General features: G+C 39.6%; 1 protein-coding gene across 2 annotated transcripts in view; it reads left to right on the top strand.

The window, feature by feature from the left end:
* The window catches only part of MYH11 (myosin heavy chain 11), a 55,871-nt gene that overhangs the window by 40,065 nt on the left and 2,592 nt on the right, over positions 1 to 13,214 (top strand). For both annotated transcript variants that reach the window (XM_009951771.2, XM_009951769.2), the window contains 19 exons: positions 227 to 433; positions 829 to 966; positions 1,627 to 1,750; positions 2,146 to 2,317; positions 2,894 to 3,106; positions 3,251 to 3,395; positions 3,484 to 3,690; positions 4,748 to 4,852; positions 4,953 to 5,105; positions 5,500 to 5,748; positions 5,987 to 6,199; positions 6,898 to 7,110; positions 7,775 to 7,936; positions 8,699 to 8,827; positions 9,392 to 9,480; positions 9,720 to 9,843; positions 10,004 to 10,212; positions 10,776 to 10,884; positions 11,476 to 11,648. In XM_009951771.2, coding sequence (XP_009950073.2) covers positions 227 to 433; positions 829 to 966; positions 1,627 to 1,750; positions 2,146 to 2,317; positions 2,894 to 3,106; positions 3,251 to 3,395; positions 3,484 to 3,690; positions 4,748 to 4,852; positions 4,953 to 5,105; positions 5,500 to 5,748; positions 5,987 to 6,199; positions 6,898 to 7,110; positions 7,775 to 7,936; positions 8,699 to 8,827; positions 9,392 to 9,480; positions 9,720 to 9,843; positions 10,004 to 10,212; positions 10,776 to 10,884; positions 11,476 to 11,648 — 3,134 coding nt within the window. The remainder of the gene's footprint in view (positions 1 to 226; positions 434 to 828; positions 967 to 1,626; positions 1,751 to 2,145; positions 2,318 to 2,893; positions 3,107 to 3,250; positions 3,396 to 3,483; positions 3,691 to 4,747; positions 4,853 to 4,952; positions 5,106 to 5,499; positions 5,749 to 5,986; positions 6,200 to 6,897; positions 7,111 to 7,774; positions 7,937 to 8,698; positions 8,828 to 9,391; positions 9,481 to 9,719; positions 9,844 to 10,003; positions 10,213 to 10,775; positions 10,885 to 11,475; positions 11,649 to 13,214) is intronic.

The raw sequence follows: 13,214 nt of genomic DNA, 5'->3' as shown, positions 1-13,214 counted from the left end.
AAAAAAAAGGCGTCTCTCTCTTTGTACTCACAACTGTATTCACAGTGACGGTCCAGAATGAAAGTTCAGTGCAGACAAACTCCCAGTTACTTCACTAGAAGCCTAATGTCCACACAAGAACCTGTGGTAGAGCTGCCTGCCTCTACACAAGGACTGTCTAGTAAAAAGACACTGTTGGGCAATTTGTGATCCAAATCTTAACTTCTTACCCATTTTATTTGTGTAGCTTTGTGAAGAGAAGAACCTCCTTCAGGAACAGCTTCAGGCAGAAACTGAACTGTATGCTGAAGCTGAAGAGATGAGAGTCCGGTTAGCTGCAAAGAAACAAGAGCTGGAAGAGATTCTGCATGAGATGGAAGCCAGAATTGAGGAAGAGGAGGAGCGCAGCCAGCAGTTGCAAGCAGAAAAGAAAAAAATGCAACAACAAATGCTGGTAAGGAGGCCTAAGTGACAAATACAGACAATAACTTGTATCTCGCAGAGAAAAAATGGAGGCTGGCAAGCCTCAGATGCTATGAAAGTACTTGCTACACAGCCTTCTGTGGAGTACGTGTCTGTGCTGCTGAAGAATAATCAATTGATGCTCTTTCCTCCAGAGTTCTCTTTTTCCCCATCTCAATTTTAAATACTCTTTCCTCTTAAAAAAAATATTTCAATAAATCTTTCATTCTAAATCACCAAGCATTACAGATTTTCTAGTTCTTAACAAAAAACCCCAAAGTCTACACACACCCCACATACAGTGACAAACATTAAGCATTTCCTGTAATCTAAGCAGTATTTTATTTCTGGAATTCATGTTTTGTGGCTTTCTTTTTACCCTCAAAGGACCTTGAGGAACAGCTGGAAGAAGAAGAAGCTGCAAGGCAGAAACTGCAACTTGAAAAAGTAACAGCAGATGGCAAGATAAAGAAAATGGAAGATGATATTCTCATAATGGAAGATCAGAATAACAAGCTAACCAAGGTAAGTGTTATGGGTCCATTTTCCTACTTGGTGAAAATAGCGCAAGATGAGAGAAAACCTTCTCTTCCACCAGAACAACAGGAATACTCTTGACTATATAGTCTTATGGGTCTAACAGATTCATCAGACCATCAATTCAGCCTTTATTGAACAAGTTTCTGATAATTTTTCCATGCTCATTTAAACAATTCAAAATGGTGTAAAACTACCGTTTTTGAGATCTGTGGTGGTAACAATGTCTTCAAGCAAAATACCCACAGAAGTCAAGCACAATCAGTGGATTGGCCTCAAGCAGAGTAAATAATTCTCTTGGTTTTCAACTGATTTCAACCAAACTTCATGATTAAAACTGAAGTAAACGTGTATTCCAGTATTTTTTGAAATGGGATGCTCCTCTGAACTAGGTCCTGTGCTCACCAGCCATTAGAGTGAGTACAAGATTCTAATAGCAGCAGATTAGAGAATATGAAAGTCACAGACAGCACTCCTCCGCTCCTCCATAACTGACAGTTTGAAATGTATCACTACAATCTCGAGAAATACAGTATAAATATAAATATATAAATACAGTATCTTGGATATTTTTAGTTGGCAAAGAGTTGCTTCACAATCACCAATGACAGACACTTTTGTTAACAGAAGTGTTTTATTTTTCTTAAGGAAAGAAAACTCCTTGAGGAAAGAATAAGCGATCTAACAACAAATCTTGCAGAAGAAGAAGAAAAAGCCAAAAACCTTACAAAGCTGAAAAACAAACATGAATCTATGATTTCAGAACTTGAAGGTAACATGAACAAAAGGGGTTGATATCAGTTTTTTTGTCTCGGCACACAACAACAAAACACACATAAAAAACCCCCCAAAACCAAATAGAAACAGAATCTGGAGAAAACTTCTAAAAAATTTGTGGGGTGTTTTCCACAAATTTTCCTTCTGTTTTTTTTTTTTTTTTTACATACAGAAGAGTAGAGGAGAGAAAATTGAGAAAAAAATTAATGCTTCTTCTGGAGAAATATTCTTTGGGATGAATAGAAATAAGTGACGACAGTAAGATATTGCTTCAGAATGCAAATGTATGGCCTCACTTAAAGCCAGAACATTTTTTTGCCTAAATTCAAAATCAGATTAAGGACTCCTTGCAGTACAGCGCTCCCATGACCAAAATCCTTACTTTTTCAGTGCGACTAAAGAAAGAAGAGAAGAGCAGACAAGAACTGGAGAAAATTAAGAGGAAGTTAGAAGGGGAGTCGAGTGATCTACATGAGCAAATTGCAGAGCTCCAGGCACAAATTGCTGAGCTGAAGGCACAACTAGCCAAGAAGGAGGAAGAGCTGCAGGCTGCTCTAGCCAGGTATTCACTCCTGAATCTGTATACAGGTTGAAAATCCAGGCTGAAACATGTGTCTCCCCTTCCCTGACACTGCAGCCATGAATCTCGTGTCTCAGTTACATCCTCCCTGCGTGTTTTCCCCATTTTCCAAATTTCCTTTTGCAAAAAATAATTACTGTTTTGCCACAGACACATAATCTTACCTCCAGGTATCAATGAAAACTCATCTTCCCAATGGCATTGGCAGTGCTGTCAAGTAAAGAATGAAATGTAACGACACACTTCATAGGCAAAAGGTAGAAATTACTTAAGAGTCTGACCTTGATCCATTCCAGTGTCTTAGTGGATTTTCTGTATAAATTTAAGAGGGACAGTACTCAACCAAAACTTTTGCTGAATTGGCTGATCAGCATCTCCAGGCATTGTGTCCTGATAAAATACAGCTGCCAGATCCTTTTTGTGTCAGTCCCCCATCTGTCTTTGGTACTTTCTCACACAGAACCTGTAAACCTTTAATCTCTGTATACTGATTTCCTCGAAGTGAAAAAAAAAAAAAAAAAAATATATATATATATATATAAAATTCTCTCTTTTCAGGCTTGAAGATGAAACTAGTCAGAAGAACAATGCCCTCAAGAAGATCCGTGAATTGGAATCTCACATCTCTGATCTCCAGGAAGACTTGGAGTCCGAGAGAGCTGCAAGGAACAAAGCAGAAAAACAGAAGAGAGACCTAGGTGAAGAGCTGGAGGCTCTTAAGACAGAGCTTGAGGATACTTTGGATACCACAGCCACGCAGCAAGAGCTCAGGTATGGAGATGTAGCACATGGGCCAAAAATATATATCGCCAAGATCAGTACAAAACTGCCTAGTAACTATGCAGTAGTCGTGTTTTCCCAGTGACTGGAACACTCTTTGCTGCTGCTGCTCCATTTATGTGTGTTACCTTCCAGAGCAAAGCGCGAACAGGAGGTCACAGTGCTGAAGAGAGCTCTGGAGGAGGAGACTCGAACTCATGAAGCCCAGGTCCAGGAGATGAGGCAAAAGCACACTCAAGCTGTGGAAGAGCTAACAGAGCAGCTAGAACAATTTAAACGGGTAAACAGAAATCCATCTTATTGACAATCATCCACTAGATAAGATGGCTTCCTTTTACAGATCATCTTTCTTCACTTTGTGCTTGTAGGCTAAAGCAAACTTGGATAAGACCAAACAGACACTGGAGAAAGACAATGCTGATCTGGCTAATGAAGTCAGGAGCCTGAATCAGGCCAAACAAGATGTGGAGCACAAAAAGAAAAAGCTGGAAGTACAACTGCAAGAGCTACAATCCAAATACACTGATGGGGAGCGTGTTCGGACAGAACTCAATGAAAAAGTTCATAAGTTACAGGTAGGAAGGAGTTCGATCTTTTGCTGTGACACCTTGGTCTTGAGAAGACCAGTTTACACTGTTCTGTGAGGGTTTATCTGGAGGAATCCTGGCCCTAACTTCAGCCAAAATGCTCATTTCTTTGTCATCTGTAGGGTTCCTACCTTGAACTCCTACCTCAACTATCACACAATTAAACAATTACAATCACTCTCTCTCACAGAAGTGAGAGTTTTTAGTCTCACCATCCCTCTGTACATGTTGCAGTCTGTAATGCCACCACTGGTTCAGTGACTGTGCTGCATTCTTTCTGTTAATTCATTTTTGGGTGGTGGGGAACATCAATAGGAATATGGGTTGTGGAAATGGATTAGGCAGGTATTAAAACACAAAAGATGTGCTCAGAAAACATGACCACAAAAGGAGAATGCTCATTTATCTATGATTTAGTGTCTAATACAAAATAACTAAAGATAATTTAAAATGGTTCTTTGGTAGATGTTCAATGTCCAGCAATACTAATTAAGCTTATTGTTACATCTCTGTTCATAGCAGCAGTAGGCTTTTCTTTATTTTTTTAAGTTAATGGATAAATAAGAAAATATAATCAAAATGCATTAACTGCTGTCAAATTTGGGAAGAAGGAGGAAAATACAAAAAAATCCCCATTCCCTTTTGCAGTTCATTGAAAGGAACATACTAGCATTGCCTTATGAATATGACTAGGTTTTGATATGTAGTAATAAAATACTAAGGTAAACTAGACAAAAATGGCATTAGACTTTGGGGGTCTTAATACACAGGTCACAAATATGGCACATGCAGACACTGCAGAATTTGTGTGTAGGATTTAGTTCTACAGGACTTAAATGCCACATATAGTCCAGAAAAATTATGGCAAAATCGTGAATTCCAGTTAAGCTATAAACACTGTTGGTGCTTGAGGTGACCCACAAGCATAGGAGAAGACTCAGATCTTGTTCAAAGTTAAGACTTCAACGTAGAACAAACTAAAGTTTGGAGGAAGATTTCAAAGCTGTGCAAAATAACTGAGTTTATTCACTGTGGTGTCTCACAGGTTGAGGTTGAAAATGTTACTGGTTTGCTCAATGAAGCAGAAAGCAAGACAATCAAATTGACCAAAGATGTTGCAACCTTAGGATCTCAGCTACAAGATACACAGGTAAACTTGCATCTAGTAACACCTCACCTACAATATTTAGAAAACACACTATAAAAAGACCTAAACTAATGACTACTGCCAATTGATGTGGTGTCTGTAGGAGCTGCTTCAGGAAGAAACACGGCAAAAGCTAAATGTGTCTACAAAGCTTCGTCAGTTGGAGGATGAGAAGAACAGTTTGCAAGAGCAGTTGGATGAAGAAATAGAAGCAAAACAAAATCTGGAGAGGCATATTTCAACGCTAACAATACAGGTATCAGTGCCATAGCTAAATCACTAGCTCCATCACTGAGAGTTTTGTCAGTAATTCCAGAGGTTTCAGATCTGTAGAGCTATCCTGGCACAGCACATGGACCACAGGACCCAGCCCAGACGGTATCAGTGAAGCTCCACAATGTATCCAGCAGTCTCCCTCTTAAAGTGTGATTTCTAGGACAGGTACAAATGCAAGATAGGTCCCAAGACAGTCTTGCACACTAAGCCTGTATGTGCATCCTAGGTCTGTGATCTGCCTCATTTTATGAAGGCTGGGTCACTAGCTTCACATGGGTCAAATTAGATAAGATTTCTGGGTCTTGGTTGTCTCCTGGCTATCTGCCAAGCTTTGTCACCAGTATAAAGATTTGTCCTCTGAATTTGAATTGCAGCTCTCTGACTCTAAGAAGAAACTACAGGAATATTCCAGCACAGTAGAAACCATGGAAGAAGGCAAAAAGAAACTTCAGAAGGAAATTGAAAGTCTTACACAACAGTTTGAGGAAAAGGCTGCTTCTTACGACAAACTGGAAAAAACCAAGAACAGGTTACAGCAGGAGCTGGATGACTTGGTGGTGGACTTAGACAACCAGCGTCAGCTGGTCTCCAACCTGGAGAAGAAACAGAAGAAGTTTGATCAGGTATTCTCCCTTGCTGCGTTATCACCTAACTTCTCTGAAACTCACAGAGACTCCACTGGTTTAGTGAAAGATAAAGCAGGGACAAAAAAACCTCTAAAATTTAATTACACTGGTTAATTTTGTATTTATACATCTTCACCAGAAAGCAAAGATTTTTCTCTGTCATTAACAATTGACAAGACAGTTGGAATAGAAAATATTACTAATGACTTCCTGTATTAACATTACCTTTTTACAGATGCTGGCTGAAGAGAAAAACATCTCTTCAAAATATGCAGACGAAAGGGACAGAGCAGAAGCTGAAGCTAGAGAAAAAGAAACAAAGGCTTTGTCATTGGCCCGAGCACTTGAAGAGGCTTTGGAAGCCAAAGAAGAACTGGAGAGAACGAACAAAATGTTGAAAGCTGAAATGGAAGATCTTGTTAGCTCCAAAGATGATGTTGGCAAGAACGTAAGTTTTAGGCTTAGAACAATTTCCACAACAACAACTTAAAACAGCAGCTAACAGACAGATCATTGTCTTCGTTGTGGGAAATTCTCTGTAGAGCATAAATCGTTCAGCAAGATCAGATATTTCATACAGAATTCAAAGGGTATTCCATTTGTGCCCAAACTTTTAAGAGACCTGGTGAACTAACAGTAAGCCATCTTTATTTGTAACATGACTTCAAGCACGAAGATTCTTATTGATTTCTAAGACTGAAAAAACATTTAAGAGATTCTAAGTAATTTACTAGTTTATTAAGCAGCTTTGAAGTTGTTAACTCCACAAATATGATTTTATTAGGTGTATTTGACTTTGCCACCAGCCTAACGTTTACTTGTATAGCTGCAGCAAATTTCCACTGATGCACTGCCAATCACTTATTTTATTACAGTTCTATGATAATATTACTTCTAATACTAAATAAATGCAATTATGATACTTGACTAGATTAAAAATGAAAGTTTGGGATAAAGACAATCTCAAGTTATTTTAAGACAGATTTGCAAGTGTACAAGATACGCTAATTTACCATTTTGAGAGCAAATTAGTTCATTCATTGTCCACAGCTGATATTTTCAAATGTGGCCTGCAGGTCGACTGTGTTTAACTAGAATTATTTTTATTTCTTATAACAAGTGCATTGAATTCTTATTGTTTGAAAGGTCCATGAATTGGAGAAATCTAAACGGACTCTTGAACAGCAAGTAGAAGAGATGAAGACGCAATTAGAAGAGCTAGAGGATGAGCTACAGGCTGCTGAAGATGCCAAACTCAGGTTGGAGGTTAATATGCAGGCCCTGAAAGGCCAGTTTGAAAGAGATTTACAAGCCAGAGATGAACAGAATGAGGAGAAGAGAAGACAACTCCTTAAACAGGTACCATTCGCTATTATTGCCTTTGGAAATACCTAACCAGTTGAAAGTCCCCAGCCTCATGCCATTATTAAAAGCACTTCACTATAACAAAAAGAAAACATTATATTGCTTTGTGCTTGGCAAATAGTAATAATAATAATCATAATCATCATAATAATGTTATTGTATTGAAAGAGGCACGAACTGCATAAGAGGCTTTTTCCTGTTTCAGTAGCAGGTGCACAATTGCCAACAGATGTAGCAATTTAACAGTACAACCAATATAGCATAAAACATACGAATTGTTATTTCTGACACAGTCAGAAGAACCTTCCCTATATTCTGTGGAATAAGACACTTCTAATATATCTGCCTTCCCAAGGTACACGGAACAGATACAAAAGCATTGGAAATTAAAACAGACAGGACATGGCCTATTTGTATAGTGGTGTTGTGACAGCAAGGACGACCGCTGTAGTCATCATCTTGTAACATACATATTTCCATGAATACAGAACAAAAATTTCTGACTCCTTTCAAGAATCTTTAATTTTTGCACAAAACAGAAAGCTGTTTTAACTGCCAGTGAAATCACAATTAAAAGATATATAGGGGGTTGTATACATTATTCAGACATACACAGAGTGTTTAGGAGTGCTCAAGGACTGTTTTCTTTGATGATCAGCTCCATGAATACGAAACAGAACTGGAAGATGAGCGGAAGCAACGTGCCCTGGCAGCTGCAGCCAAAAAGAAGCTGGAGATTGATGTTAAAGATCTAGAAAGCCAAGCTGATTCTGCTAATAAAGCTCGAGAGGAAGCCATCAAACAACTTCGCAAATTACAGGTATGTCATGCCACAAATATAGTTTTTCCCCCTACTGTCTTTTGTACAGCCACAATATGAAAGTTAGGTGACATCTGTGAACTCGATGCCTATGACAACTAGTTAGAGGGGGAGTTTTAAGTAAATTCCCATATTGAAGCACCTGTACTGTAATGCTCACTTTGAATGACAATGGGAAAATTCACATGGCAAACAACGCCAATCTTAAATCTCACCATTGCAGAGAGCTTCCAAAATTCTTTTGCTAACGCTCATCTGCTATTGACATACTCACAGAAGGAAAACATAGATTCTCAAGTAGAGAAAGGGCTACAGGATAAAACCTAATACAGGGCTTCAATCCTGCTTCTAACACTTGACTCAGAAACATAAAAGACTATTCAGAAGTTATGTTGTCTCTGAATTAGCATTTTCCTGTTTATACTTTAAGTCTCCATATCAACTGTTCTGTCATACGCTGACAGCTAAATAACAAAAAGGAATGTATTGGAAAGATTAAGACTGCACATGTACTCAAGTATTCAGAGGAAATACGGACAAAAGGCACTACAAAAGCCACAGCATGCAAGTGGAAGAATCACTCTTCTTGGAATAGCGCTTCAGGCCTTTCCAACATGTGCTAGCTGATCTCTCCAGAACATATAATTTAAGCAGGCATTATGACTATGTAAATGTGTTTGCGTTTTATTCTGTCCAATTTCTTTCCACTGAAATTGTAATAAAGCTAGACAAAAATAAATCTCTGTTATTCCTTTCAACAAGGCTCAGATGAAGGACTACCAACGAGAGCTGGATGATGCACGGGCTGCTAGAGAAGAAATATTTGCTACAGCCAGAGAAAATGAGAAGAAAGCAAAGGGCCTGGAAGCAGAGCTCATCCAGCTTCAAGAGGTAAAGTGGAAAACTTGGAGCAGTATGAAGCAGACTACACATGACCTTCAGTAGCAAAGCAGAACTGCAATGAAATAATATAATAGCTATCAGGGATGGAAAGCTATAAGCAGCACTTGTAACAAGTTCCACGTGCTCCATGCACTCCACTAAAATTGTTGGCTCTACATCTGAGCACAGCCAGATTAAGCTGAAAAAAAAAAAATCACCTTGGAGGAAGGCACAGTTCACCAGTCTTAAAGGGAAATTAACTGATCCAACAAAAATTGTTTTCAATAGCTATAAATTCCTGAAGTCTTGTTAGTGCTATTATTCCTACATGTATTAAATGGTAATCTTGTAACTAAACCAAATAAAATAGAAACCAGATGACAGGCTGGATAAAGTGTATTTCATTGTACTTCCCTAGAATTTATGATACAACAAGAATTTATTTCGTTAACAAAACAACCCATCTTATACCAGTTTTAGAAAATTTACAGTCCTTTGTATCATGCTGTAACTGCTTGTCTGAACATCTTCTTCCTTTTTTGTTTACTATGCTGCCTTTTCCTTTTCTCCTAGGATCTGGCTGCTGCAGAGAGAGCTCGCAAACAAGCAGATCTGGAGAAAGAAGAGATGGCAGAGGAACTTGCAAGCGCCACTTCTGGAAGGTAGGAATAGACTGGACTACTCACAAGGCTGTAAACATGCTGCTGAACACCGCATGGCTGCCAAGAGAAGTTCTGTTCCTCTCCCAACAGCCATCTGGTCTCCACAACACACACACACATATGACCAGTTGCACTGAAATATCTAGTTCTCTTTTCTTTATGAGTTATCAGCAGCTCATAACAGTTTCAGACACATTCAACTGGTCAGAGCCATAACTACACACTTACCAAACTTACAGGACAAGCCTTCAGGATGAGAAACGGCGCCTGGAGGCAAGAATTGCCCAACTGGAGGAAGAGCTAGAAGAGGAGCAAAGCAACATAGAGGCAATGGGTGATCGCATGAGGAAAGCGGTACAGCAGGTAGAGCTCATTTCAGCACTTGTCACTTTCTGTTTGTATTCCAGCAAAAGCTATTTGTGGTTCTGAATAAATATTTGGAGAATTGCCACCCCAAATTGCCACCTGTCACTTCTCTGAAAGCCTGAAACACTTTTGACAGCATCCATTCTCACCCTTCCAGGCAGAGCAGCTGAACAATGAGCTGGCAACAGAGCGCTCAACTGCACAGAAGAACGAAAATGCTCGGCAGCAACTGGAGAGACAGAACAAAGAGCTGAAGAGTAAGCTGCAGGAGATGGAGGGAGCTGTGAAGTCCAAATTCAAAACTACAATTGCTGCTCTGGAGGCCAAAATTGCTTCTCTTGAAGAGCAATTGGAACAGGAAGCCAGGTACTGGTCTCCCAGAAGGCACAAATGTCCATTTATTGTTCCAGTTAATGAGACAAAGTAAACAAAAACCTACAGGATTTGTATCATCAGGCTTTCAGTCCCACTAAGGCTTGGTAAAGTCTCTCCCTCACTTAAAATTTCTTAGACATATGGCCAGTAACCGAAGTTGTTACAGGTTGTGATTGAGAACCATTTTATTGCTGAAAAGTTGTACTGGTATTAAAGGCAAGGATCTGCTCCCCTACATTTTAGAGTAACTGCCCTATGACCCTGGCAGGTTAATTACCATAACACATTGTGCCATTTGTAGGATTATTTCTTGAGGAAGTCGCTTTGTGTTTTAGAACAGATCTCCTGGAGCACCTCTAGCATACAGCAAAGCACGTATTTTTTTTGATCATGAAGAAGAACATGACCTTTCAGTTTTGCTTAGAATTCATCTGTTACATTCAGTGAGGCCTTTAACATACGAGTCCTTGGAGCCAGTTTCATGAGCAGCGTGCCTGAGGCAGGTGAAGTCCACAGACATTCCACATTACCAAATGTTGCACTGTCATTTGCAGAGAGAAGCAGGCTGCAGCCAAGACTTTGCGCCAGAAGGACAAGAAGTTGAAGGACGCGTTGCTGCAGGTGGAGGATGAGAGAAAGCAAGCGGAGCAGTACAAAGATCAGGTATCAGACTGTATCATGAAGGTCTTAGTCTGGGGCACAGCTTACCCTAAGAAAGGAAGATTTCATGCTCTGCCTCAAAGCAATATCCCTCTAGAAGGCAGACTGCTTGGATTCTACACTAAGGGAAGTATACAGCCCTTTGCTAAAAGACAGGACAATGCAGTTCTTCCATGACGAGTCAAGTGCCAAAGCACTAGTCGTTCTCAATCAGCCAGCTGCTGCAAGAGTCTGGCTGCACAGTGATATACAGGTCTGGGCACAAGACCCTTATTGGTACATGAATGGAGATGAAAAACACGTTTTGTTTTAAAATTTTAGCTTTACCTAATGCACACCAGCCCCTGCAAGCCAGAAAAGTAGAGGCAGGACTGCACAGCAAAAGAAAGAAAGTAGTGTCTGAATACAGTACCTATCAGCAAAATGAAATCCCACAAAGCAAAATTATTATTTTTTTTTTAGATTTTAAGCTTCTACCTTTGATTCAGGCTATGTTTCAGTAAAACTCTCAAGAGAAGTATGAAATTAAAGTGAGGACTGTAAAGCTATTAGATCTGTTTTGAATTAAAGCATTACTCCAAAATTTCCCTTTAGGCTGAGAAGGGCAGCACACGACTCAAGCAACTGAAAAGACAGCTGGAGGAGGCTGAGGAAGAGTCTCAGCGTATCAACGCAAACCGCAGGAAGCTGCAGAGAGAGCTGGATGAAGCCTCTGAGAGTAACGAAGCCCTGAGCCGTGAGGTTGCAGCACTGAAGAGCAAGCTCAGGTAAAGTGCCCTTGTTTGGGATAGCCATTCCCACTCAGCGGCAGCCTTGAGATTTAGAACTAGAGAAGTGGGAAAAAAAAAAAAAAACACTTGTTCAAGAATAGACTCTGATAATGCTGAAAAATTACTCACTCCTTGTATTAGCTTGAGAAATACAAAAGGCCAAAGTCAGAAGATGAAAAGCATTTCATAGACTGCAGCAGTCTCAGGATTTCAGCTGTGAGAAGAACAACTGTGATAACAGGGCACAGCCTTACTCTTTTTTCTAATCAAAACTCATGTTGGCTTAAATATTAACAGAATTAGGCTTGGTTGCTTTTGAAAACACCCCTTACATAATGGCTGTATCTATTTGTACAGAAGCAGTCACAAAAGGGTAGAGATGCTTGTGCTTTTCACACTTTCACACATGCACAACTCACACACAACCACTGCAAACAGTCTTAGACAACATCACAGGTGGCGAAAGGCAAAGCATATTATATGACTCTTACCCAAAAGCCTGTTTGGGCTTCACCACAAAGGCATTCAGTGTCATCAGACCAAGGAAAAGATCAAAATGTCCCTTTGCATTTTCTTGTTAAAACCGATTGTGATCAGTCAGCTACATACCTGAGTTCTCCTGCACTCACTGGGTTTGAAACACCAACTCGCTGAAATAAAGAGGCTGACTTGAATTATAAGGGAATTGCTCTATCTGCATCATCACACCATAAATCTTCGCTTTCTACCTAAACCCAATAGTGATGGAAGTAAAGCACCTGCCTAGTTTTGTTTCTGAAGCAGTTTGCCAGCGTGTTTACCAGTAACATGCAGGAACCTTCAGATGTGGATTCACTTCAAAGTGAAGAGTTAGGGATGTGGTAGCCTTTTCCATTAGCACCATCCTGGGTGGTGCATGCTCCTGGCTGCTTTACATTTGTAAAGGGCTGTGTCCAACCCTTTTTACACAGAATAGAATACGGCTCATTTTTGTTTTACCTAAAATGTAATGTAAACAGCTGTAATGTACTTTGTTTAATTATTTAAAAGTAATCTACCTACCTCTGATCATGACCATGTGCTCAGTATAACTGCCCGGGACTCTTTATCTCTGTTTCAGAGGGACACAGGAACCTTCGCATGACTAAGCAGGTACCATGCCTTCAACTTTGCAGCTAGCTTGTGTTGCACAAATTCCCATTTTCTTTGGCCCAAGTAAAAATTATGTGAGGTTTCTGCAAACTGTGAAGGCTTGGATATCTTTGTATTAATCCGTTTTATCAAAAAGAGACAAATATTACAATAATCTAGCTACCATCAGCTGTTCATCAGTAATACATCTTTCTTACAAGTAGGTTACGTACTGATGTAGATTGACCAATGTTGCATTCTCACAAGCTCTACCAACAGAGTACCTAATAAAGTACTCTTTCTGCATGAAAGCTGTCTGGTTTGCACCTCATCTTTGTGCACAGCCATAAAGATTAAAGTTTTTCAAATCAAATACACCATTGATTAGTAAAATTGATTAAAAGGACTAATGAATATGAGGTGTCACAGCATGTCATTAGAATTTCACAGTAC

The sequence above is a fragment of the Leptosomus discolor genome, chromosome 14, assembly GCF_034619465.1.
Source record: "Leptosomus discolor isolate bLepDis1 chromosome 14, bLepDis1.hap2, whole genome shotgun sequence".
In the NCBI taxonomy this organism is placed as follows: Eukaryota; Metazoa; Chordata; class Aves; order Leptosomiformes; family Leptosomidae; genus Leptosomus; species Leptosomus discolor.
This window is presented reverse-complemented; position numbering and strand designations above follow the sequence as displayed.